General features: G+C 37.7%; 1 protein-coding gene across 1 annotated transcript in view; it reads left to right on the plus strand.

The window, feature by feature from the left end:
• LOC122557836 (serine/threonine-protein kinase BRSK2-like) overlaps positions 1–27294 on the plus strand; it is a 957494-nt gene that overhangs the window by 828839 nt on the left and 101361 nt on the right. The window contains 2 exon segments of the mRNA XM_043705934.1: positions 7983–8129; positions 26263–26294. Coding sequence (XP_043561869.1) covers positions 7983–8129; positions 26263–26294 — 179 coding nt within the window.

The raw sequence follows: 27294 nt of genomic DNA on the forward strand, positions 1-27294 counted from the left end.
AAAGTCCAGACCATCCATTTCTTTTAAAACTTAGTACCCAATTGTATTATACAGCTTTGATTTGACACTATGAACTGAATCCATGATTTGACTACCCAGAAACTTGTCCCATTCTTTTCTTTTTGCTTTCATCAGTAATTTTCTAGCATGTGAAATCCCTTACATTCAATTTTCCAGGAAAAGGTGTTTTATAGAATATTCTGCTTCACCTATTTCAATTGAAGGTCTGTCTTAATAAGCTAAAGCACTAGTCTGTCCTGCTTTCTGTATTATCTGCACTGTTTCCCTTGATAATATTTGCTTTGAGTCTGTTACCTTGCTGTTCAGCAAGTATAATGTTATCAGACTGGTAAACAAATATTTCTTCATCAGCACATTCATTATTTCCAGAGGCATACTGGTTGAATGCCAAACTTAATATGATCTCAAAAGGCTTTTTTTCAAACCTATCAATATACTCAAATTTGGGGTTGGTTAGCTCAATCGGCTGGACTTCAGGTTTGCGATGCAGTGTGATGCCAACAGCATGGGTTCAATTCTTGTACTTGCTGAGGTGTCCAGGAAGGATTCTCCTTCTCAACCTCTCCCCTTGCCTGAGGCATGGTGACCTTCAGATTAAATCACCATGAGTTGTTTCTCTCCAATCAAAGAGCAACACTGTGGTCTGGTCAGACTGTGGTGACTTTGCCATTTAGCTTTTATACTCAAATTGTTTTAATGTTGCAGGTATAAACTGTTAACCAATGGAAGTTGCAAACTATTAAATGAAACTGTGTATGAATCATGATTAAGTATGGAGGGGAAATATTTTTAACATTTATAGCATTGGCAACCTTTTAAAAGCAACAAGCACATTTTCCCCCACTACCCTTCCCACTTACATTTCCTTCAAGACCAGCCCAGAGGCAGTGCCCATAATATGCTGGTGATTGGCACTGTCCATTTTTCAATAGATAGATGAAGAGCAACCAACTTATTTTACCACGCAGATTTCATGCTGTCCGCACTGTAAACTGGTCACAATGGGGACACCCCCTCACCTCATGATGATTCAAGCCTCCTATGTTTCTTTCTGCCTCACTTCCAAAACCGCTTAACTGCCTCTGGGTTGCTTAGTCCCTCCCTGTCTGAGGGACTTAGCTTGCTGTGGGATCCGGTAGTTCATGGGCTAGCTTGCAGTACTTCACAGTTCTGACACTGCAGGGGGCTCTAAAGAATCAGACTGGCCAGCAGTTCTGAAAGGTGGGACTTCCTCACACTGAGGCACTTGAGTGCCTTTCTTTATTTGTTTCACGTATCAGCAGTGTATGATAGGTTTCGGACAAGTTTTTATATTTTTCGTCAGCTACCAACTGATTCCTGAAATGAGAGAAGCTTGCAATACCCACTGTCCACCAGCCCACCAACACCAAGAATCATTCACATTATTTAATCTTGCTGCTTTATGTACTTTTTTCCGATCAAATAACTAGAAGCTTGATCATCATTGAGTTGGGTTTCAAATGGTGTCTTTATTGAGAGTTATGAGGCAGAAAGGTGTTAGAAAACAATTCTAGAGCTTCACTCCTAGGTGCCTGATGGCACATCCACCAATACTGAACTATTCAAACTGGGATGTTCAAGAGGCCAGAATTAGATGAGCATAGACTTCTTGGAAGTTTATAAGCTGGAGGAGTTTACAATTACAGAGAGGTGAGACCATGGCAAGGTTTGAAAACAAGGATGAAAATGTTTAAATCCTGCTGTTGTTTAATCAGGAGGCAGTATAGCTGAGTGAGCACAGAGATGATGGGTAAATGAGAATTGTCATGAGCTGGGACACAGGCAGCTTTGGATGATGTTAAGTCTATGGAAATTAAAATGTGGAAGATCAAATAGGAGCATTCCGCAACAGTCATATTTGGAAATAACAAAGGCATGAATGAAGGCATCTGATTTCAATGAGCCAAGGTTTGCCACAGTCTAGTTTATTCTCATGCAATTTTCAGGAAGAGGATTGGATGTGGAATGGCATTTGAAGAGGAGGCCGAAAGTACTGGCTTTGTTTCTTCCAATATTCAACTGGAGGAAACTTCTGCTATATCCAGTACTGGTTGTCAGACAAACAGTCTGATTGTTTAGTAACAGTGTAGGAGTTGGAGAGATGCTGGTAAGGTAGATCTGGATGGTATCAGATGTCACCAAGGGGCAGTATGTATGAGAAATGGGATGGGCCAAGGAGACACCTTGAGAATAGTGCAAAAGCAGGAAGAAAGCCATTGCAAGTTATACTCTGATCATGAGCAGGTGGATGCTATTTATGTTGAAAGGTGGTTTCTCATGTCTTCTGTATTCCACGAACATTAAAACCCGTCAAAAATTCATAACATTTTGAATACTTGTTTTCCTTTTTTAAATTGTATTGCCCATAATGTATCTGTTATTATAATCTGCTTTGTCACAGAGCCACATAATCCTCTCCAGTCTTATTTACACATTTGTTAGAATTTGGTTTTGTTTAATCATGATTAAATATCAAATAAATCAAGATTGGTATCAATATTTAGATTGTGTTTGAGTTATCATTGCTTTGAGAAATTTTTGAAAATTTGACATCTGTTTAGGACCTACTACGTTGAAAAAAAAATTATTGGTCCTGTTCCAAAGTTAAATACGCACCACATACACTCTTTCTCAAGGCCCTCAATCCTTTTTTCTGTCAGTTGGTTATCCAGTCCCTTTTGATTTTTTTTCAAACTTAGCAGGTCAGTTTCTTGTTTCCACTAACCTTTATAAAATGCAATTAAATCTAATCTGTCTGTTCATCTTCCACCTTCTTCCCTTGAATTTGGGCTTCTTTATAGATTCAAGTTATCCATGATCGATAAAGTTTTGAAATTGCTGCAGGAATATTTTTGCACTTTGAAATAGAAGCTGCATTTTCTGAATCAGAGGTTCTCAAAAGCCTAAAAATAAATTAATGAATTGTTTTGAATCTGAGATTGTCATCTTGCTAGGGAGTGAAACATGTGACAAACATTTTCATTTTTCTAATATTGCTATTGTTAAAATTAAACAACAATTGTTGATGCTTCCATTCACATTTGGATCCATGGCAAAACTAATTACATCAAACTTATTATACACCATGAGAACATATAATTTGACATTTTGAAACAGCCATTTTTCTTGCATCATTATTTAATGCGGGTCCTGATCTCTGCTTCTGTGCTTTTGACATTAATTACACAGAGTTGTCCTTTGATCAGAAAGCTTTTATTTAGAGCCAACATTAATCATGGCCTGGGGATGAATTCTGTTGCATACTGAAACATATTTGATGCTTCATCTTAAACACAGAAGAATTACTTTCAAAGTACAAAGGAGTTTGTGATTATTTTTTCATACAAAAAAGAACCCAATGGAATTGCATTCATTTTGAAAAATTGATCTAAATTTCTACCTAATGCATACAAGGATCAATTAATTGATTTTTCAAGACTATTTTCTTTCAGTTTTCAAAGTATTAAGTTGGGTCACTATTTGACAGTGGATAATGTATCCCCACAAACATATAGCTTTAGTCTAATAGAACCGTGTACAGTGTTACATTCTTTCTTTACAAAACCTACCTTGACTCATGTTGTATTAAATTCTGATGAGTAGGAACAGATATAATTCAAATACAATATTATACTTTGATATGCTCGATGAGGCAATTTCTTCTTTGCTTTGAAGCATTGTTATTTTTATTATTATGTCACCTAAATGAAAGGCCAGGCTACTATCAGTCTTGAGCAAAGTTATAGATGAGCTTGATCAGTAACTGAAGTTTAAATGAGGCTGAATTCAAGTGTAGAAGGAAAGGAATTTTGTATAAGCTTCGGAGCTCTAAGATTTTGAGGGCCTGGTCGTAACTAAATTAGAACGCAAGACCAATGCAAATGAAAAAGTATGCTATAAGAATTTTAAATTTTTTCCTTTACAAAGGGTGCAGGAACAAGACAAGAGAACTGAAAGATCATAGAATTTAATCTATGCCACTTCTTAGACTTACAAGCAGTTTTTCCTGAGAACCTTTCTGGCCAGCTTCACTCATTTTGAAAATGAGCAATGGCTTAATTAATGTATTATAATTTATTCAAATGCAGTCCATCACCGCTTTCTGTCTGCCTAGGCGAGCACTGAGCCAGAAACTTTTATAGATCAGGCCAAATAATCACTCCATGAATTCGTAATGGCTTGAAATTTCTTTAGACCATCCTGTTGTTTAGCTTAGTAGGTTATTTTTTAATACAGGAATCTGTTATTTTTGCTTATATGTTTATGAAGGTTTTTTGAAATTATTTTACTTTCTTAAGATTGATGGATTGCAAGCAAACAGAGTATTGTCTGCCAATTCATTGGAAAGTTGACTGCAATTGAACCATTTCCAGGAATCCATTAGCATTGGAATAAGCAAAAGTAACTTACATAACAATAAATTAAATACTACAATGTAAATTTCTAAGGGAGCTCAGGGCCAAAGCACCAATAAAGGCAATCCCAATGATTAACAAGTCAATTTGCAATTGCTGATGGGATTACTTTTGATCTGGTGCAATTGCAATAGTTTGTGCTTGAAGTGAGCAGTATGGAAATTGGCATGATAGAGAAATCATTAGGCAACAGAGCTGAACCACCTACTTCTGTCAGCATTGAGGCATCTCAATTTGGGACCATTGGTAGACTTCCCTGACAATGGTGGGCGGCACGGTGGCACAGTGGTTAGCACTGTTGCCTCACAGCGCCAGAGACCCGGGTTCAATTCCCGCCTCAGGCGACTGACTGTGTGGAGTTTGCACGTTCTCCCCGTGTCTGCGTGGGTTTCCTCCGGGTGCTCCGGTTTCCTCCCACAGTCCAAAGATGTGCATGTCAGGTGAATTGGCCATGCTAAATTGCCCATAGTGTTAGGTAAGGGGTAAATGTAAGGGTATGGGTGGGTTGTGCTTCGGCGGGTCGGTGTGGACTTGTTGGGCCGAAGGGCCTGTTTCCACACTGTAATGTAATGTAATGTAACGTAAAAATGTAATGAATGTAAGGATTCAACCTGAGCTCAAGAACACCTGTAACTAACCTTCACCACAGCCAGTAACTGTCAAGTTCAGTGCTACATTTTGCTCCCAGTCACACTGCACTATTGTCTCTTGGGAAGATTGTGCAAAGGGGAAACAATATTGGTGTTCTTATTTTTGAGGTTAAAAATACAGGATAGGGAAGCAAGGTTTGGAACATGATCTGGACATCGAGCAAATGTAAAATTGCCTGTATACACAAATTAGGACCTTGACATCACTTTTAAGAGCCTGGCTGAAGTTCGTTCACAAATGAGAAGGCAGTCATGTTGTTCCAAGTTTTGGAAGACCTGGAGAGGTGCAACCAGTACTCTTTGAAGGCCATTTAAAACAAAAATTCAGAAAATGTTACAAAAGTTAAACTAAAAACAAGAGGAGAGGAGTGCTCTTCCTGATGGACAAAATTAGTGTCACTCTTGGAAACTCTATTGATAAGCCAAACTCTAAAACTAGTCACTTAATTATAAAACTTGAAAAGAAACTGCAAAGAAATACTGACATTCTATTCGGCATATTTAATCCACATGAACTCGGGGAGACAGATTTCAGGTTTGGGGCAAGAGGTCCAAGGGAAATATTAGTTATTAGAACAAGTTAATAGAATAGTGCATTGTTGATATATGTTGGAGGAAAAGTATGTGATTTAATGTACTTAAAATATGAAAGGAACGAGAATGTAAAACTCATTTAAAAAGTGAAAATACTGATAAAACAGAGAAGACAAGAATGATTGTGATGCAGAGAAATGCTGAAGTCCTAATATTTGAGTAGTTTAATATATCCCTGTCACCAAAGATTACCGTGACCCTGCCAAAATTATTTTAATCACTTTATTATTCCTGGGTAACTTAACTGCACCAGCACCTTTTGAATTTTGTCTGTACTGAATTCTTTTAGAGGATTCCAGATGCAAGGTGGTTGCCATTGGGACCTTCAATTTCCTGGGCAATTCCCATGGATTCTGCAGCACCTGGATTATACTGACACACAGCTCCAGTCTAAGCTGCTCTAATGACAATAAGACTATCAGGGACCTAGTCTTCTCCAGAGAAACTAAAAAAAGCTACCTTTCAAAACCTCCTCTGCTCTGACTCTCCCTAATTGACCTCATGGGGGAAGCCACAGTGGGTTCCCTATGCGTGCCTTATGTTAAAATTTGAGTCAAGTCCAGTTGTGTCATCACCCCTCAATCTGAATATTTAAAGAAGTCCTACAACCTTTCGGAAGTTGTCCTACTCACTTGCTTGAAATTTCACACTACAGAAATGCAATGGAATCTGAGGGGCTAAGTAACAGAGACCAATTTTACTGTCCATGTGTCCAATTTTTGCACGGCAGGCAGGGTTAAAATCAGCCCTAAATTAATTTAGTATCCTTGACCTAGGCTCATGACCTAAAGTACACAATGGGAATGATCACTTGCATTCAGAGAACATTGCCAGTGTCATGTTATATTTTATTCACTTTTCTGGTTATCTGAGTTATTCACTGGAAAGTTGTTACAGAAATGAAAGCAGCAAAACAAAAGTAATTCCTACTTAAACTATAGTTTTTTCACGAATGTTTTTTCCAAAGCTTCAGAAATATCAACATTAATTGACAGATATTTTCTGGCTGCCATCACAAATGCTTACATGTCCCTTGTTAAAGCCAAATTATGTTTTCCTTCCAGGAAGCAAGAGTCTGTTTGCAATGAGACTCCCTGGCACCTATTTTTTAATTGTGAAAAGTGATGCAAATATATGTTAGAGTTAATTTTAACTTTATTGAGAACATTCAGTAAAGATTCTTTAAGACCTAAAATGATGTGTTTTAACTTGAATTGCATAACCTGTTATTTTTTTCCTCTTTTATATGTAAGCTTCATTATTTTATGATACAGCCTGGTCATTTGTGTCTAAATCATTGCTTCTAACCCAGTACGACTGCCACCTACACTTTGAAGAAGGAATGAGGGTGATTAAGTTAGAGTAATTGATCATTTTTGGTAACCTGTCATTATATTTTCTCATTCCTGTTGAATGCAAATAGGAATCAATCTGTGGACAAGGCTCACTCCCACAGACAGTGCCATATAAGATTAATTTAATGATTGGGGCATTATTAATGTGGAACACTTGTTTTGCTTGTTAAAGTGAGAAACATTTCTGAGCATGTAACCACTGACAGATGCATCCAAATGTATGTACATCTAAGTTGATTACTATTATTAACACCTCTTGTCCCAGCCCAGAGACCTGTGTGCTTGATCTAAGCTGGCACTTCCATATAATTTTGAGGGTATCCATGTGTCAAGCTATACGGTCAGAGGTGTGATCTTTTTCATATGAATTGTTAAAGCAGGGCCATGTCATTTTCCTCATAAAATCCTGCAAAAAGTTCAACGAACAGACAAAAGCTCTTCTGGTGTCTTTATTCCTCATCCTGCTTCCTTAAAAGCAGACTATCTGATCATTCTCTCATTGTTCTTTGTGGGAGTTGTTTTGCACAGACATGCTTGCTGTTTCCTATATTAAAATAACAGTTACACTTTAAAGGTAAATACTTGGTCGTATAGCACTTTAGGACATCCTGTGATGATGAGAGGTGCTTCATACCTGCTAAAGCATAAATATGAACAGATGATAGTTGAGAAAATCAGAAATCCTTATCCCACTGTGAAATATCACCTAAAGTATAATTGTTCTACAATGCATTATTTCCTCGCTTAATAAAACAAATTTTTATACTTATTAAATTAATGGCTAGTTGTTCTAACACAAGTCTAGAAATGTTTAAAGAGAGAAAAGATGTATTCATTGAACTTCCAGCGTTATTTTCTTAGCATTTTTCTCCAGCATTATTCTCTTGTCAAATAAAAATGTTAAATACTGAACTTACCTTTCATAGGGAGCACTGCCATTTGATGATGATAACCTGAGACAGTTATTGGAAAAGGTAAAGCGTGGAGTGTTTCACATGCCACATTTTATACCGCCGGACTGTCAAAATCTCTTAAAGGGAATGATCGAGGTGGATGCTTCAAAACGCTTAACAGTAAGTATCGGTTTGCTGTTTCTTTGCTGCTGTCTAGTTCTACATTAATCTCTTGTTTGACCATACAAATCAGACATGCTTGCTTCCTTTGAGGATATCAATAAAGAAAACTACTGTGTGCTGTAAGACCCAGGCCAATGATTAAAATTGAATAAAAATACTGTAATGTCAATGATATACCTTCCCACATTGTTGCATTTTTTCCATTGCAATTACTAATATAAATATTGCCTGGTTAAAATGTTCATTTAAAGTGACCTGATCAATTGATATCCTATGGAAGTGTTAAGATGAATCTCTGACTGATGAAATGAGGTAAAATGTGATCAATGACTGGGCAAAAACATCTTTATAACTTCAAAACCTGGTCAGTGATGGATTGGAGATGATGTCTGATTCTCAACTTAACTGCTTTCCTGGTAACTTAATTGGTGAGTTCAGAGTCCATTAAGAAACTAGATCATATAGACCTACGAGGTTACAGACTGGATATTATTTGATCCTAGTTAATGCTAAGAGAGTGCAAACTAATCCAGAAAGTCCACTCTTCTCTACTGTTCCAACACATTTAAGGCTAGGAGAGGGGGTACAGTAATTTCTGTTCCCAATTACTGCAGAAAATTATTTTGTGCAAACATCAATTAATGACAGGATCAAGCTCAATTCCTGTGTGTTTCAAAGGAACTAGCTTGTCAATTTCAATCTTACGTGAGTAAGGTAATGCAGTGTGTCAGCATCCATATTGCAATATAGCACCATGAGTCATTATCTCCAGAACTAAATGGATGGATATTTTTGGAACAGGCTGTGCATTCTTTAAATACATCCTGTTTGCAATGCTGTGAGAAATATAGTAAGCAGGAAAAATAACTTGGGCAGAGGCAGTATTTGCATTTTGAAAGTGCAGCATATATATTGAGCAATTGTATAATGAGTGGGTTGCTCTGAACTCAGTTGGTGAACCAGTTACCTTGATAAGATGAACAACTTATTTTCTAAAGTTTCTTTTGTACTTGGTAAGTGGCAGACAAGAGTTTCTGACTGCTACAATACTGGTCACATACAGAGACCAGTGACCCCAGAATACAAACTGAAAATGGGCAGGCTTGCTGTACAAAAGATTGTTCATTTTTGACCAACCTTTTCTCTCAGGTTCTTTTTGTGAACCTGGTAAGATGGTGCAGACTTAGTCATTTTACCACCGAGCCTGCATGTCCATTGGTCCAACCTGTTCTCCAGACAAAGACACACCTTCCTTTATCCACATCCCTTTATTATCCTTTCACTGCCCCTTTACCCGTCTTTCCATACTGTTTTATCAGTCTCTTCACATTCCCTTATTCCCCTTTCCATATCTCTATATCCCTTTTGTTGTATCCCTTCTTAGTTCAAACACCTATCTATGTGTGTTTAAATATTGAAATGTTTTCTACGTCAATCACTAACCTTTGATCATGGTTTCACTCGTTCACTATCCTCTGAGTTGGGGGAAAAAAATCACTTTTGTCTTCAATTGTAAATCTTTTAGAATCAATCTTGTAACTTTGCAATCTGGACCCTTGTCACTGAAAATACTTTTGATTTGATTTATTATTGTCACATATACCTAGACACAGTGAAGACTTTTGTTCTGCATGCAGTACAGGCAGATCGTACATATAGAGTGTATTAGGGTAACAGAATAGAGCAAAAAAAGTGCTACAGGTGCAGAGAAGGTGCACAAAAAGCAAGTTCAACATTAAATTTAGAATTTGAGAGGTCCCTTCAGAAGTGTAATAAAAATGGGGAAGAAGTTTTCTTGAATCTGTTGGTACATCTGTTTAATCTTTTGTGGCTTCTGCCTGACGAAAGAGATTATAACCAAGGTGGGAAGGGTCTTTGATTATGTTAGCTGCCTTCCCAAGACAGTGAGAAATATAGATGGAGTCAACGGATGGAATGTTGGCTTGTGTGATGGTCTGGGCTGTGTTCACAACTCTCTGTAATTTCTTACTGCCCTGGGAAGAGTAGTTGCCAAACCAAACCATGATGCATCTGGATAGAATGCTTTTTTATGGTGCATGTATGGTGCTTTATCTACTCTGCCCAAAGCCTTCATAATTTTAAGCATTTCTATCCTAATGCCCATTTATCTTCTCTGTTAAATTGGTATTATCTCCAACTTTGTAAGTTTGCCTATGTATTTTCTCATACCAGGCAGCATCTTAATAAATTTGTGCTTACCCCTGTATTTGCAGGTTTCCTGAATTAATGCCACTTTAATCCATGTTGTGATTCACATGTAATATCACATTTGGATTCTTGTGACTTGGTAGTAAAGTGAGTTATCACCTCAAGACCAGATTTCTTTGCAAAAATACTAGAGTTGGCATGAACTTACTTATTTTGTTGCATGAGACATGAAACAAAAGATTGGTCCAGAGGAAATGTGATAGTTAATCAGAGATGAAAGTGAATCTGGCAAGAAGGGTAGGCTGCACTTCCTCAGAGATATGGTTAAAGTCAAAAAAACAGATTTGATGGCAAGGGAGCAGATTTAATGTGCAAGCAGTGTGTCAATACATTCCATTCCCTATCCATATTACACAGCACACTTTTTCTAATATCATAATGAAATCTCAGTGAATGTACAGTGTGCAGTACAAGGCTGCATATTATTGGAAACATTTTGAAACTTTAGAGGAGGGTGCTTGAAGTCATTACAAAATTCTTATACGACTCAATGGGTAGAAGCAAGAAAGATTAATGTCCCAGCCAAGGGACAAATGGCACAATTGTGGGGCAGGGGTGATGTGTTCTAGAACCAAGGACTGGGTTGTTTCTTTGACTTTCAAAGTCCTTCACTCTCTGTTCGTTTCCATCAATATCTTTTTTTTCACAAGGGGCGTAGAGAAAATGGTTCACGAATTATAACGTTTCTTACATTTTAGTTAAAAGCAAAAACTTACAGCAACTGGTGGGGAAAAAAAAAGCTGGCTTTCTTTAGTTTCAGGTATTTTTAACAACTGAGAGACAGCAACATCACCTTCCCTTCTAGAAGTCTGAAGCCTTCTCCCTGTATTCTTCACATCCACAAGCTGTTTAGATACCCAAGAGCCATTTGGATAGTTATCGCAAGGCTGGTGACCTTTGGCATCCATGATTGGTCAAAATTCTGCAAACCAATAATCAATTTGTTGCTAGCTGAATCTCACTTTGCATACACCCTCAGTGCTGGTCCATCTCCAAACAGGCTTCCCCACTGCTTGAACAGAGCAGCAGGGTAAATACAGCCTTTGATAAGTTCTCGTAACTTGGTTTAAAAATTGCAACAATTCTTTCATCTGTCCTTGATTTTAAACAGTTTTTTTTTCTGTTTCAGTCCAAAATCAAAAACAAAGAAAAATACAAAGATAGTCTTTCTAAAATATAAAGAATGTCTTGGAATGTTGAGATGTTGTTCATTGGAACAATGCATCATGTAGACAGCTTGACAAAAGATTTTAAAATTATGGAAAGATAGAACTGTGTAGAACAGATTGTCCACAGATGTTGTGGCCTCTGAAATGCTGTGGGAATTAACATAGGAAAATGATCAAGATAAACTGCTTTATGTCAAATGGATAAATTTGACTTAACCTGCCTGACAGGGAACTGACCATTGAGGGAAAGTAAAGGCAGGAGGAAAATAAGAGAGGCAGTTGATTAAATGCTATCCTTTCCTTGTTGGGCAGGTTTGTTTAAATTGCACCCAGACAGTTGTCAACCTGTGGAATTCACTTCCAGGGCTTTTAACGAAGGGAAGCTACATTACAGTTTAAATTGGGTAGGTGAATGAAGGATCATAAAAACAGACTAGGTAAATATGTTGTGAGGTGATTGCTAATGTAAATGCCGACACAGGCTGATTGAGATTAATGGACAGCATTGATTCATTTGTATCAGACTGTGAGCAAGAACTTCACGATTTTTATCTTACATTGACAAATTTGTGGAAGTGGAATTTACATAGAAGGTAATCTTTCAGTTTGGTATTTAAAATGATAAATCTACTACTTAGAGAAATAAGAGTTGAATTGTAACCTGAGAATTAATAGTGCAAAGGACTTTGGGAATAGTCCAGGTGAAAAGTTATGGAAATATATTGATGTTCTTGAACTCTTAAAATGGAGTTTGAAGGAATCTTTTATGTTATTTGATTGGATTGTGTTCTTTATTAGAATTTTACAGAATTCTTTTGTCGCAGGAAACCTAATTGCAAACTGAAATATTAGACCATAAGACATAGGAGCAGAAATTAGGCCATTCAACCCATCGATTCTGCTCTGCCATTCAATCATGGTTGATAAATTTTTCAACCCCGTTCTCCCGCTTTCTCCCCGTAACCCTTGGTCCCCTTGATACTCAATAGCCTATCCATCACAGTCTTAAATATACTCAATGCCCTGGCCTCCACAGCCTTCTGTGGCAATGAATTCCATGTGATTCACCACACTCTGGCTGAAGAAGTTTCTCCTTATCTCCGTTCTAAAATGTGATATTGGATCTGACAAGATGTGAAATGTCTTAAAATTATGGAAAGATTCATTAGGTGCAGTTGTATTCAGTAATGTACTAAAATGCACGAGTCAGGCCTGGCTACCGAATTAATGAAATTGAACATGAAGTAAATGCTTCAGATGAGAAGGAATTTCTTCTCTCAAAGGTCTTTAGAGCTCCCTTCCACAAGAGAGCAATGGAGCTGAGGTATTGAATATATTCAAGGTTGAGTTAGACAGATCTTTGATTGATAGGGAAATCAACAGCTATGGGGGAGCTGGCACTCAGGGAAGTGTTGAGACCAAATCAGCCATGATTTAATGGAATGTCAGAATGAGCTCCTATGTTTTCTGTTCTTTCTGTTCTGGGAATGTACGCACTTAACTGACGAGGATGTAATTGTATAGTTCTTGCTCCTAGCTTGGGAACATGGAGATGATACATTTCCTGACTGTGCAAACATGACCTGGGAAAATCTGGCCAAGGAGATAGAATTTTCAGCCCAGAGTGGTGGGCTTCCCTGGAAGGCAGATGGGTAGGCAGGCAGCCCTGAAACAAAAGCAAAGGCTTCTGGCAGTGGATGCAAGTCCTACCTCTGTGGACCAAAGCTGTGGAAGACAAATAAAAGAAATAATGAAACCAGAACAGGTCCCCCAGCCTTCAACACACACACTCACTCACTCATTCACTCACTCACTCTCTCTCTCTCAATGTTCATCCACATCAACCCATGGTCCTTAATTCCACCCTAGATCCCTCTACCAATCCATAGCCCCCACACCATGCACATTACCTTTAGAACTGCGCCCACTTCCATTGACTCAGAATTAAATGGTGCCTTTTGGTGACGTCACTGTTTTACAATAATGTTTCAATGAAAAAAAAAATAACTCCTTCAACTAATCTCTTATGAAAACAAATATTTGATTTCTGTAACCATTTGGAGCAGTCAATCAAACTATCCACTGAACAGGCACCCTGCTGTGATAATGGTCATAGTAAAATCAGTCATGATATACAAATCCTGTATTGGAAACCAGCAGGCCAATGTCACCAGACAGAGAGAAGGATCAATAATTGATGGGTTTTGTTTCAAACAAAAACCCCATAGACTATTATAACACTTGAATTATAAGATTCAAAATCTAGAAGAGTTAAATCACTTGCTAGTTCTTGGACAGATTGACAATTCTTCAGCTCAGAGCATTTTGATAAATTTGATGGCTCTCACAGTTCTTTGATAGCTTAATAGTTTGATGGGCTTTTGCATCCCTTAGGCATATTCTAATTTCAAGGGTACTTGACACCCCAGCACCCATCTAGTATATATTACATTGTGTGTAGTATATTATTACATGTAGTTATGAAAATACAATAAAGTGAGTATAAATTGCTATAATCCAGTGTCATTCTAATTACATCAATTAACAGAGAAATAAATATGAAGCTAGGACAAATTATAATTTTTGTTCCATCCATGGCTTCTTGATTTCATGTGGCTACGCCACGCTGCCGTCCTCTGCAGCCACCAAGCCATTCCCTCATGCTGTTAAGCCAAGAGGAAAACATACTGAAGCAGCCCCCGCCACCTCTGCCAGGGCAGCCTCATCGCCACCGATACTCCAGCCATCACCATAGCCAAGAGACTGTCTCAACTCCTGCGGACTGGGGCCCATCTGACCTCTGAGAAATGACCGACCATCCAAATCAAGTCCCAAGGACCAAGAGATTTTTTACTTAAGAGATCATTCACTCTGCCATTGGTCCAGACACTGCCAAACATCAGAGGAAAAGAACAGACCCCAATTGATGGACACTGGAACAGTTGCACAAGCCCCGACTGTCATGGCCATGAGGAATGGATGGGATCGATCGCTCAATAGCTCCCTGCAACCTCTCTCCACCGCTGCAGCCGGAGAAAGAAGGGATTTAAAAATTAAATAAAGAAAATAAAATTAAAAATAAAGAAGGATGTGGCCAGTCCTATGAGAGGGAGCGGATGGTCCTGGGAGCCCAAACACCCTCTATTCTGCTGTCTCCACTATCTAAGGTATCCTGGGACCAAACCAAAGCAGTACCATACCACCATGCCTATCCAAAGGTGTGTCCTGGCTATCCAAATGAATCCACAAAATTCAGACCTTCTCTTAGTGGTCCAATGTGTAGGATTACCAAAACCCAATTTCAGTGGCCATTTGTCTTTGTAGAATGCGCCTGTACAAAACCCAGCCTGACTCCATTACATTCTCCTACACTGCTAGAAGTGCTGTGTTTATCAGCAGGACTTGTGACTCTAGGTTACTTCAGCCATTTAGTACCACAATGAAAAGGCTGGTGGCAGAAATCTGGATCATAGAATCAACAGCAGAAGCACACATTCAATTTGTCCATATTATTATTAATAATCCGCACAACATTTTTCCCATTCCTAATAGTCTCTTCTGTTCCTATCCTTTTATCTCTCCATTCCTTTCACCGTTATGAATCCATCAAACTTCCTTCTTATCTCTTTTTCCATCACTGCTCCATGTGGCTGAGAGTTTCACATTCATACTGGTCTGTGTGAAGAAGTTCCTCCTAAATTATTTTATTTGATCTGTTTTTGGCTGTCTTTATTGAAAATGGACTCCTTTTCACATTTTCCATCACTCCAAGCAACTTCACATATATTTTGCTGCCTGTTTCATAGATTTCTCCAGAAACATTCTGGTTCCTAGTCCTGAGCTTAGTCATGAAGCATCTTGTGCAGCATCTTCATATGTACTGTATTACATTGGCTGACCTTCCTCTTACTTATTCTTCTGTTACTTCATTCAAATAATTGAATAGGCTGGGCTGTGCTGATATTTGCAGCTCTGAAAAATTCCATGTTTACATTTCTCTACATTATAATTGGCAATCATCCAGTATCTAATAATGTGAAAAGTATATCATGTCACAACCTTTGCTTTATGTATCCATTAACTAATGACTACTATTTCTGAATTGGCTCATACTCGATACATTTTTCTTTTTCAAAACGGTCTTTCATTTGTTACCTGCCTATAAAAATACCTCAATTACAGGGCCACTGCTATCACTGCTGACTAAGTTTGTATACCAGTTCTTACTGTTTTGTTGAAGCTGCAGTTGAAGGCTGTTTGTATTGTAATACACCACTCTGTTATGCCTGAGCAAGGACATTGAATTAGTTTAACTGAGCTCGTTATTGAATTTTCTCTGAATATTGAGTTTTGTGGGCCCATGCACAACAAAGGAAAAATAAATTTGTTTTGTTTTCATGGAATTTGAAATGTATAAATTCCATTGGAAAGGACTGCTAGGAATACAAAGTGTTTAGGTAAAAACAATGACTGCAGATACTGGAAACCAGATTTTGGATTAGTGGTGCTGGAAGAGCACAGCAATTCAGTGCTGCTCCTCGGATGCTGCCTGAACTGCTGTGCTCTTCCAGCACCACTAATCCAAAATACAAAGTGTTTAGTTGAGTGATAGGGAGTAGCTACTTGAAAATTATTTTCTTCTGAATTCATCTCTATTGATATCTGAGTTGAACTAGGAAAATTCTGAGACTAATTATTTTAAGTTCTTATCCACCTTACATATCAAATAAATCTGAAAGCTCCTATTAATTCAACTAAAGATATTATAGTCAAGAGCACAAGTTTCGACATGAACAGAATTATCAAAGTTCAAAAAAAAGCTTCCTGCAGTCAGCAATTTGCAAAGGTCAGAAAGTGTTAATATGATCTCTTAATACTAATAAATGGCTTTAGGATTTATATCATATACATTGGAAAATGTATGCCCTGTGTGATGGATCATAAACAATGACTGCCTCTGGACTAAATTCAGTATGTAGTTCAGGAACTCCTAACGTTTCCAACGCAAGCTAATTTCTGTAATGGGTCATCTTAATGAAACTGTTTTTTCAAATTATTTGTAAATTATTGGTCATTGGATGACAAGGTTTTTGAAAAATCTATATTTATGCGTCTGTGGAAGTTTCTGTTGGTAAAATAAATAAGCTAGGCCTTTTTAGAATTAAAGTATGGATCCTGTTATAAGTTGTGGATTATATTCAGGATTAAAATGTGGATTTTCATTTTCAATTTAAGGTAAATTAAGTGTGGTCTACTTTATAGAAGGTAATAGTTCTGAAGGAGTTAATTAGAAAAGTATCTGCATTGAATAATATATCTCCATGATAAAAGATGCCAGAGGTATTCCTCAGAGAATTGGTTTGAACAAAAGTAACAACTCAAACAACTCAACTTTCACAGAGCTTATTTATGTCAAGAGACGTCTTGTCATTTTTAAGCTTGATACAGAAGCAACTGTCTCTATCCTGTCACATCAGTTGCCATGGTTGAAGAAACTGGGGTTACAGCATATAAAGCTTAAACCACATGAGTCAGATGTAACAACCCCTAAGGTTAAAGGTCTGTTACAAGTAATACAGTCTACGAATGTTGCAAATTTACATTCTGGTCCACCGCTCATCACTTTTGAGCTTACAAATACATCTTGACTGAACATCCTTGCAGTAATAGAAACATTCAACTAGAGTCAAAAGGACAACTTGTTCAAAAATAAACCATTGTTGAGCACTGGCCAAGGTGCAATCAGCAGAAATGTTCATTGAGCTTCTGAGTCTAACGATGGAAACAAATAGAGGAAAGAATCTTGAGATTCCCTACGTGGGCATAAGAGAATCATTTGATACTGTCAATAGGAAAGAAGTCACACTCTGTGGGAGCAGAGAAATGTTTAATCATTTGGCATCCAAATAAAAACAGTTAGTGTAAGTGACAAGGCTAGTGCTGAATTCAGCAGCAATCTTCCAGTGACATAACCAAGGGTGTTTTAGCAAAACTCCACTTCATCAGTCAAACATCCACAGAAGGTGAGTGAAGACATCCAATTTGATCAATAAATTGAGGGTGAGCGGCTACATGCAACACTTTGGAAGCTGACCAATCTTCACAGATTCACAACACAAACAGGAGAATGGCCTGGTCCAGGATACTCGAATGAAAGAGAATAATGGTTCAAATCAAAAAGCAATTTTGATTAATGCAAGGAAGTAAATGTTTCAGCAGAACAGCCAGCTTCCATAATAGTCATTGGTAAGTTCATAAGTCCTCCAAATTATGTTATTTGGCAGGTGCCTGAGTTGGCAAGATAGAGTTCCTCTTCCAAGGGGATTTAGAAGATTAAAGGTCCTCTTGAGAAGGTATTGGGCCAGCAATTAGTTCAAATAGGAACAAGACTCTCCATGAAAGATATCAAAGAGCTGAAAGATTCTCGAATGGAGAATGGTCCACAGATTGAGGATTGTTGACCTGATTCTGAAGTGGTAGACCTACCATTCTTCCAAGCCTAAAGAGAGTGCATTCTGGAAAGTTGTGAAACCTTCATACTTCCTGCACTTGTGAAGTTAAAGGCTTGGGATTGTGGTAAATATAATATATCCAAACACATTGATGTATAGTGATTAACTACAGAGAAAAAAGATTGTGGAGAGATGTTGTATGAGATAATGTTCACATTAATAGATCTCCACCCAGTCTGATGATGATGTATTGTCTTTGGGTGGAGACATTTCAGATGTGCACGAGTGCCTGAAGAGAGCAGATGTTTCCTGTTCTGATCCCACGAGTCCTTAGTAATTACGCTTTGCAAATTAACAAAAGCTGTATCTGTAGCTACCATGTAATAACGTCTCATATTATGTCAGACAAGTGCCTCATTTTTAGATTCACAGTGATCTCTGCTGTACCATTGAGAATTAAACAGACCCTAGATTCAGCACAGAGGAAAGAAGATTGGTGGCAGCAAACTACCCAAACCTGAGGACTACATGCTGTCAGTATGTGATTGTGTACGTACAGAAAGTTTTGAATGTTTGATCTAGTCAAAGGACTTCTATAAAGGAGGAAACCCTGAGGTTTTTAATGAAGATGATTCCTTGAGACTGGAGCTCTGTTTTGAATAAAGACATTTTTTGGTTTTCAAAAAAAGGTCTATGAGCAGAGGAAGACTGAACATGTTTTACCAAAGAACTCAATTGTGTAAGCTTAAAGAGAGAGAGCGTTTGAGAGAATTGGGTGGGGCCTAGTAGCTCTGTAGACAGAGGGAGAAGTACAGTGGCTGAATAGATGCCAAGGGAGTATCTACAAGTATTTGGTGAGTCATGGCATGTGACTGTTAGAGATGTCTGTAGTTGAATGAGGAGATTTGATTGGTAGGATTATGGCATACCCCTGACTTGTGACCTATTCAAGCAAGTCCAGAGTATGAAAGCAAAATCACGCAGATGCTGTAAATCGCAAGCAAATACACAAAATTCTGGAAAATCTCAATGGGTCTAGCAGCATTTGTAGAGGGAGAAAGAGTTAACGTTTTGACTCTTCTTCTCCAGAAAAGTCATTGGACTTGAAACATGAATGCTGTTTCTCTTTCCACAGATGCTGCCAGACCTGTTGAGTTTTTCCAGTATTTTCTGTGTTGGTTGAAGCATTTGAGTATGTTTAAAAACCTACTGGAGTGAAAGCCACAGTAAAAAATAAAATAAGTTGAATTGAGTCTGTTGGACTGAGTTTAAGGTAGAACTTTATATTGTTTAGAATAATTATTGTACTCGTTCAGCATACATATTTGACAATTATTGTGGATGCTGGTTTGTTCTAATTTGTTTAGTAAGTATTCTTTTGTTTCTATCTAATCCTGGTATTCTTTCCCTTATTTTCTTACTCTTAGTTATTCTATGTATTATATTATTTAAATGATTAAAACAATTTAAAGCAATAAAAAATTCTTAATGGCATTAAATGGCATTGTCAAGTTGCAATAGCTGCTGCTTGTCTCACAGCTTAGAAATACAAGTGATTGAGTGGAAAAGCTCACGCTTTTTTATGTATCCTCTATCAGTTTAAGTTAAGGTAAGGCCAATTGACAACAATCATAACAGGAAATATAATAGCCAGAGAGTGCTGCCCCACTATCTCTTCTAAGTGGTGTAAGTTATGGCACACTTAGATGAATGCAACTTGCGGTTGTTAATAGAATACATATTACTTCAACACTGCCTGACACTAAGGCTAGCCCACCCTACTGATACATTAATGTTACTGTCGCCTTTAAATGATGATTTTGATTTATGTTGTTATCCTCAAAGCATCAAACCTAATTTTTATGGCGCTTTCCTGTGATGAAATAACGGTTCATTCTCAATGTCTTTCCTGCACCTCCATCTCCTTGAACTGATGATAATGATCTGCTAGTCTACTGACCTGAAATCTTTATCATGAAAAATTAGATGTAAGTTTTTTTTGAAAAAGCCATATGATTCATATAATGGGCAGAGTGTCAATCCTCAAATACTGTAGCCTGCCAGTGACATTGCATGGATTAATATGCATCATTCTCAATTGAGTATGTATCTGATCTCAGCCAAGCTAACAGGAGGTTATACTAAGCATCAGCCAGGCATCTACAAGGAAAAGCAAAACATCAGATGATAGTGAAAAGAAAGAGAGGTTTATATTTCTATAGCAACAGGAAGCACTGGAGAAAATCAGCAAATTTGGAGTGCCAAAGAAGAGTCACTAGATTTTAAACAATGATTCTGCTTTTCTCTCTAAGATGCTGCCAGATCTGCTGTTTGTTTCATATCTCTTGCATCCAGAGTATTTTGTTTTAATTATATTATAGCCTGTTTCTAGGCCCTTGAAGCAGTTTACAGCCAATGAAGTAATATTGAAGTACAGTCACCGTTTCCAATGTGGGAAATGGCAAGCCAGTTTACACATAGCAAACTTATATAAATAGCCATGTGATAAATATTAGATAATCTATTTTCATATCAAACAGAGAGACTGATGGAAAAACTTAGCAGGTCTAGCAGCATCTGTGGAGAGAGAAACAGAATTAACATTGCAGGTCTGATGTAACTTCTTCTGAACAACTCTGAAGAAGAGTCATACTGGACTTGAAATGTTAACTGCCTTTCTCTCTGTCCAAACATGCTGCCAGTCATGGGTTTCTCCAGCATTTTCTATGTTTTAAGGTTTCATCATCTACGGTATTTTGCATTCATTATGATCTACTTTTGTATTGTTGATTGAGGGATAAATATTGGCCAGACTACTAGGGATAACTCCCTGACTCTTCTTTGCAAAACTGAAAAGTGATATTATATGTCCACATGAGAGGCTCTTGGTTAAACATCTTATTTGAAAGACAACATTCCTAACAGAGGAACACTCCCACAGTACAGCACCAGAGCACCAGCCTTTATTTTTGTACTCAACTTCTGGAATAGGAGTTGTACCTCAGAAAAGAAAGAGTGACCAATTGAGGAAGTTGTTTTCCTTGTGGCCACAATGAGGATTACTTAGCAGTCAGGAAGCAAGTTGAATGCCAATTAACCATAAAATATTAAGTAGAAAATCAATGGGCAAGAAATGATTGCAAAAAATAATGGAGCACTGTATTATTGAGCAATAGGATAGACTGTACATCATTCATTATTCAACGCTATTAATATTCTGCATAAACAGAAGGGAAATTCTATAAGCAAATTGTAAATTAGTTGTTAGTTAACTTACTTTTAAGTTGACATTGAGACAACATTTTCTGCTTGTTTGCTTTAATCACCAGTCAATGAACACTTTCCTGTTTGTTAATAATAAACTAATGATTTCCACACGTTTTTGAAGACTTGGCATTCACAATGTCATTAAAATTATTGTAGTTGTGGTAATTCTACCTTCTATTCTAGTTACATATACTGCTATCATTAGTCTGGAAATTAAGTGGAGAACAAATAGCGCGTGGTGCTGACAACTGTGAACAGGCCTATCACTCAGTATCACCTCATAATTGTGCTCTAATGAATTTAAATTTATTTTTAATGCGAAATATGTACCTGCAATCTCCCCTGTGTTTGCAAAAGCTCTAAAATTACAAAATTGAAGTAATTTTCTCATATAGTTCTGCTCTTGTGGTTTTGACCGATTGTTCCATGTTAATTTTGTTATTTCTGGTCTTCTAAAAGAGCTGTGATTTTGCATGTTTATTCCTACATCAATAAACCTTTCACATTAATTCCTTCACTACTTCCTTCCTTGCAGCAGATTAAAACAGAACCTCTCCTGATTCTCAGTACTGATTAAGTTTAGAATTGTAGTTACCATTGTAATGAAACCACTGCAAGGGATTTTGAGACTTAAAAACAGCTTTTAACAGAATATGTCATCATTTGCAAGATACTGAGGGCTTTTTTTTTGATTCAGCTAATTTGCATCTTGTTGGTTCCCAGTGGTACTGCAACTGCCAAATGTTATTTTTCCTGAGGTAGCGGTTTACTGGGATCTGGGGTTGAGGGGAGGTACATGTATGTTTCTATATCTGACCTGGCAGCAATGCGCTGAACAGTCAAGTTTTATTATTGCTGGTCTGTTAATCCAGAAACTGAGCTAATCTTCTGGGGACTTGAGTTCAAATCCCACCACTGTAGATGGTGGAATTTGATTTCAGTTGTTTTTTTAAATCTAGAATTAAAAGTCTAATGGAGACCATGAATCCATTGTCAATGTCAGAAAAATCCAAACCCTCCCTTTAGGGAAGAGCACTGCAATCCTTACCTGAGCTGGCCTACATTTGACACAGAGCTTCCGCAATGTGGTTGATTCTTTATTGCCCTCTGAGATGGTAATAAATGTTGGCTTAGGAAGCAATACCTTCATCCCAAGAATGAATAAAAAGAAGTCAGTCAATTTATGTAATTTGATCCATGCCACAGTGCAACAGTGCATCTGCAATCCTGAAAATCCTGAGTTACTGTATGGTTGATTGTGGGAAATTCATTAGCTGACATGAGCCATTCATTTGATTAAGTCACTCAAATATTGGTAAAAGTATTCAACCTTCACCATATATTTTTAGAAACGTGGAGGTGCCTGTGTTGGACTAGAGTGAACAAATTCAGAAGGGACTTCACCTGATGAAAAGCAGTGCTCCAACAGATTCCAATTTCACATAAACTTGTTGGACTATAACCTGGTGTTGTGCAACTTATAAATTTCAGTGGAACATTCTTTAAATAGTGGAGAGTGCTAGGGAACTGGTGAAACTGCTCTATGCTTTGGTTGCTCCTCTGCTCACTGTACCAACATCCAAAATTGTGAGGAGATAGGATAGAATATCTTATTTGAACTATTTCATTATTCATTGATGAGATGGCTTGGAATAATTCCAGATTGGCTTCTGAAATAGAGTTGTTCTTCCCAATGTGACCCATTTTAATGACTCAGACTGTGGCAAAAATTTGGGGAGGTTTCAGTTACTAGGCTTGAGGTTGGAAGAGTGCAGTGTTTCCCATCTGTACTTCATTTCACCCCAAAACTCTCCCTCGTTCATTCTTCACATTATGTTCTTCACCCCCTTATCTTTCCTTCTTCAATCCCATCTGTTGCTCCTCAGCTCCCTCTTGTTAATACCCCCACCCCAATGTTCTGCTCTCCATTCTCTCATTTCTCCTGCTTCAAACTCCCATTTCCACCTTCTTCAACCCAATATCTTCCTCTCCTTTACTGTCCCATCTTCGTTACTGGGGGAGCTAATGAAAGAAGAAGGGCTTATGCCCAAAACATCGATTCTCCTGCTCCTCGGATGCTGCCTGGCCTGCTGTGTTTTTCCAGCACCACACTTTTCAACTCTGGTCTCCAGCATCTGCAAGCCCTCACTTTCTCTGAGCTAATGAAAGGGCAGGGTTTCTTCAAAAAAAGTGAACTACAGATTCACATGATTTGGAGATGCCGGTATTGGACTGGGGTGTACAAAGTTAAAAATCACACAACACCAGGTCATAGTCCAACAGGTTTAATTGAAAGCACATTAGCTTTTGGAGTGACGCTCCTTCATCAGATGATAGGTTCACCTGATAAAGGAGCGTTGCTCCAAAAGCTAGTGTGCTTCCAATTAAACCTGTTGGACTATAACCTGGTGTTGTGTGATTTTTAACTTTGTACGGATTCACAGGTTGTAAAACAACTGGGCCTCAGACTGCAATGTCAGGCCACACTCACCAATGCAATAGAAAGCAAAGATTTAAAGAAGCCTCAGACTTCCCAAACCAAAATCTCACCTGACCTCAGTGGAGACCAGTTTGGGAAGCTCTGCTGTAGTGTCTGGTATGATGGTTTGTAAAGAATGGTTTTGTATTCAACCAAGTTAATAACAATGCTTTGTTTCTGATATGTTTGACTATAAACAAATATATAATTATTCCTTAAAGGAAAAAACATTGGGTTAGGTTAACTGTGCAGTTGGTAATCTGGATGGAAAATGTGCTCAAAAGAAATTGCACAAGCTTTCCAAGTTGAAACTATGATTCAATTCTAACCTTCACTTATTTGCATAAGCAAATATGTAGAATCTTTTATGAACCAGCACAATTAAGTAATATTTCAGAATGTAATAACTTACTAATATTTCCACTCATTTAACGAAATATATTGCTTGATACATTCAAGGATGGTTGCCTAGCTTTAATAATACAGCTGGACATGAATTTATTACAACTGTCCACCAGTTACAGGTAATTTCAGTTTAAATAACTGAAATAAAACAGAGAACTGAGGAGGCTGGAGGTATAATAAAATAGAATCCCTACAGTGTAGAAGCAGGCCATTCAGCCCTTCGAGTCACCACTGACCCTCCGAAGAGCATCCCATCCAGACCCAAGTCCCTACCCAATCCCTGTAACCTCACATCTACCATGGTGAATCCATGCAATCTACACATCCCTGGACACTACGGACAATTTAGCACGGCCAATCCACCTAAACTGCACATCCTTGGACTGTGGGAGGAAATTGGAGCAGCCAGGAGAAACTCAAGCATATGCAAGGAGAATGTGCAAACTCCATGTAGACAGTTGACCAAGGTTGGAATTGATCCTGGATCCCTGGTGCTATTAGGCAGCAGTGTTAGCCACTGAGCCACTGCACCGCCCTAACCTGAAGTAAACATTCTAAAGAAGTCATTGGACTCAAAACTTTAACTCTGTTTTCTCTCTACAGATGCTGCCAGACCTTCTGAGTTTCTCCAGCGATTTCTGTTTTTATTTGTTTTAAATACAATAACAACATGGAAATGGCATCTGGATGGGTATATGAATAGGAAGGGTTTAGAGGAATATGGGCCAAATGCTGGCGAATGGGACTACATTAATTTAGGATATCAGTCGGCATGGGCAAGTTAGACTGAAGGGTCTGTTTTTCTGCTGTACATCTCTATGACTGTTTATAAAAATCAAGAAACTTGTTACTTTTATCATCAATAGTCTGTTCTGAGGACCTACTAATCACTTTGTGCTTAAAACAAAATAAACTTCAATTCCATCTGTTGCTCCTTAGCTCCAGCACTTTCATCTTATTACAACCAACCCATGTTCTGCTCTTTTCTCTCTCATCTTTCCCACTTCAAACCCTCACCTCCCCCTTCTTCAACCCACTATCTTCCTGTCATTTACTGCCCCGTCTCCCTTACTGAACAGCCTCTGTGAAGAAACACAAAGAATTGCAAATGCTGGAAAATCCCCATGCTAATTAATTCAATTGAGGGCATAGCCCATTGTGATGAATGGCATGAGTGTACTGAAGATGGGTCAAGGAACTTGAACTTTAACTCCTTTTCCTCTCCACAGCTGCTGCCAGACCTGCTGAGTTTCTCACGCAATTTCTGTTTTTGTTTGTAGCATAAGCATGTAATGTTTTATCCTGGAGCAAAATAAAATACTGTGTAAACACAATTTTCACTGGACTTAATGATGTTGCTTGACTTTTTTGTGTTTGAAAAGTTAACTATTGATTCTTAACTGTGGCAAATGCATGTTTGGTTGGCTGTTTGGAACTGTTTTCCTTTTGAAACTTGAGTTCAACAAAGTGAGATCCCATAAAAATGTTAATGGTTAATTAATTATTTACCCGGGTCACACTTTTATACTGTGCTGGAAATAGGCTAAAAATGCACACTAATCCTTCTGTATTTAGATCTTAACATCTTTGACATAACCAGTTCATGTAAGTAGCTTGTTCCAGTGATATGTCCTGCTCAAAATAAGCCATTTTAATCAGTTAGTTTTGCTTTTTATATATAGGAAGGATTTTACAAAAAATTGTCTTAAGAGCTGTTTACATCAAAGCACTCAGTGCACAATTATGCAAATACAGCCATTGCATTATTGAAAAGGTTGTTACTTTCTTATTTACAGTGAAATAAAGAAAAACACTTGTGGTGCTGTCAGCCATTGGACAAGTGTATGATCTGTACTAAACATAGAAAAGATATAGAACAAGTCCAAAAGCAGAGAATATTGTCTATTAAATGAATTTATAATACTTATCCTGACATACTCATCCTGCATATCAACCAAAAAGTTAATGAAACTATAGAGGTCAGACTCTGTTATTGAAGAATAGTTTGACATATTAAAAATAATGCATTTGTTGAGATAGAGTTTTTGTATTAACATATTTATAATAATGGGATTCTCTGTATCGTTTGTCATTAAGTAATATATTATTCATTTTATTTTCCTTAACAGCTAGACCAGATCCAGAAACATTCTTGGTATATGTAAGTACAACTATTAGTTTGGATATATTTATTAGCATCTTTATTTGCTCCTATCTTTGTTTTCCCCTTCTGGCAAATTCAACCTGCTTGAGTTTTGAATCTCTCACACATTATGTGTGACATTGCTAGCATATTGAAGGCTAATGAAATAAAATAGCTTGGCAGAATTTGGACTTAAACATTACTTTCCATTTTTTTGATTTTCATGTATTCTTGAACATTTTTGATGCAAATAAGCTAAGTTGAGAAAGCACAGTTTTCCTCATGGCTGAATAAACTAGTATCAAAGCCCAATGTAATAAATTAGTATTAAAGTCCAATGTAGAACTGAGTTATTACAGACTAGAAGGATTCCAATATGTATTCCCAGTTTGTACTTAAATTGGTGAATCTCAGTGAGGGTTGCCTTAAGTTCTATAATTGGCTTCAGTGCCTAGAAAACTCAGTTATGCGCTTGGATTAATACATATAACTATGTTGTTGGGATTTAGATGTTTCAGGCATGAAAGACAGGAGTCAGCAGGAGGTTGGGGGAGTTGCATTAGAACAGGGAGAATATCACAGCTGGATGAAGAAAAATGTTTTATATATGTATATATGGAGCAAGAGGGTGGTTAGGGAAAGAGTAGGTCCACTCAAGGACAAAGGAAGGAATTTATAAGTGGAGCCACAGGAAATGGGCGAGTCCTTAATGAATGAGTCCTTTGCATCGGTATTCACAAAGGAGAAGGACATGATTAATGGTGAGTCTACAGAAGGGTATGTTGATATTCTAGGGCATGCCGACATAAAAAATGAGGTGGTGTTGAATGTTTTGTAAAGCAATAAGGTAGACGAGTCCCCTAAACCTGATACAGTCTATTCCTGAATACTAAAGGAGGAAAGTGAGGAAATTGCCGGAGCCTTAAATGAAATCTTTGTATCCTATTTAGTCACAGGAAAGGTTCCAGAGGAACAGAGAATAGCCAGTGTTGTTTCTTTCATAGAATTCCTACAGCAT

Source organism: Chiloscyllium plagiosum, chromosome 16 (assembly GCF_004010195.1).
Source record: "Chiloscyllium plagiosum isolate BGI_BamShark_2017 chromosome 16, ASM401019v2, whole genome shotgun sequence".
Taxonomy (NCBI): Eukaryota; Metazoa; Chordata; class Chondrichthyes; order Orectolobiformes; family Hemiscylliidae; genus Chiloscyllium; species Chiloscyllium plagiosum.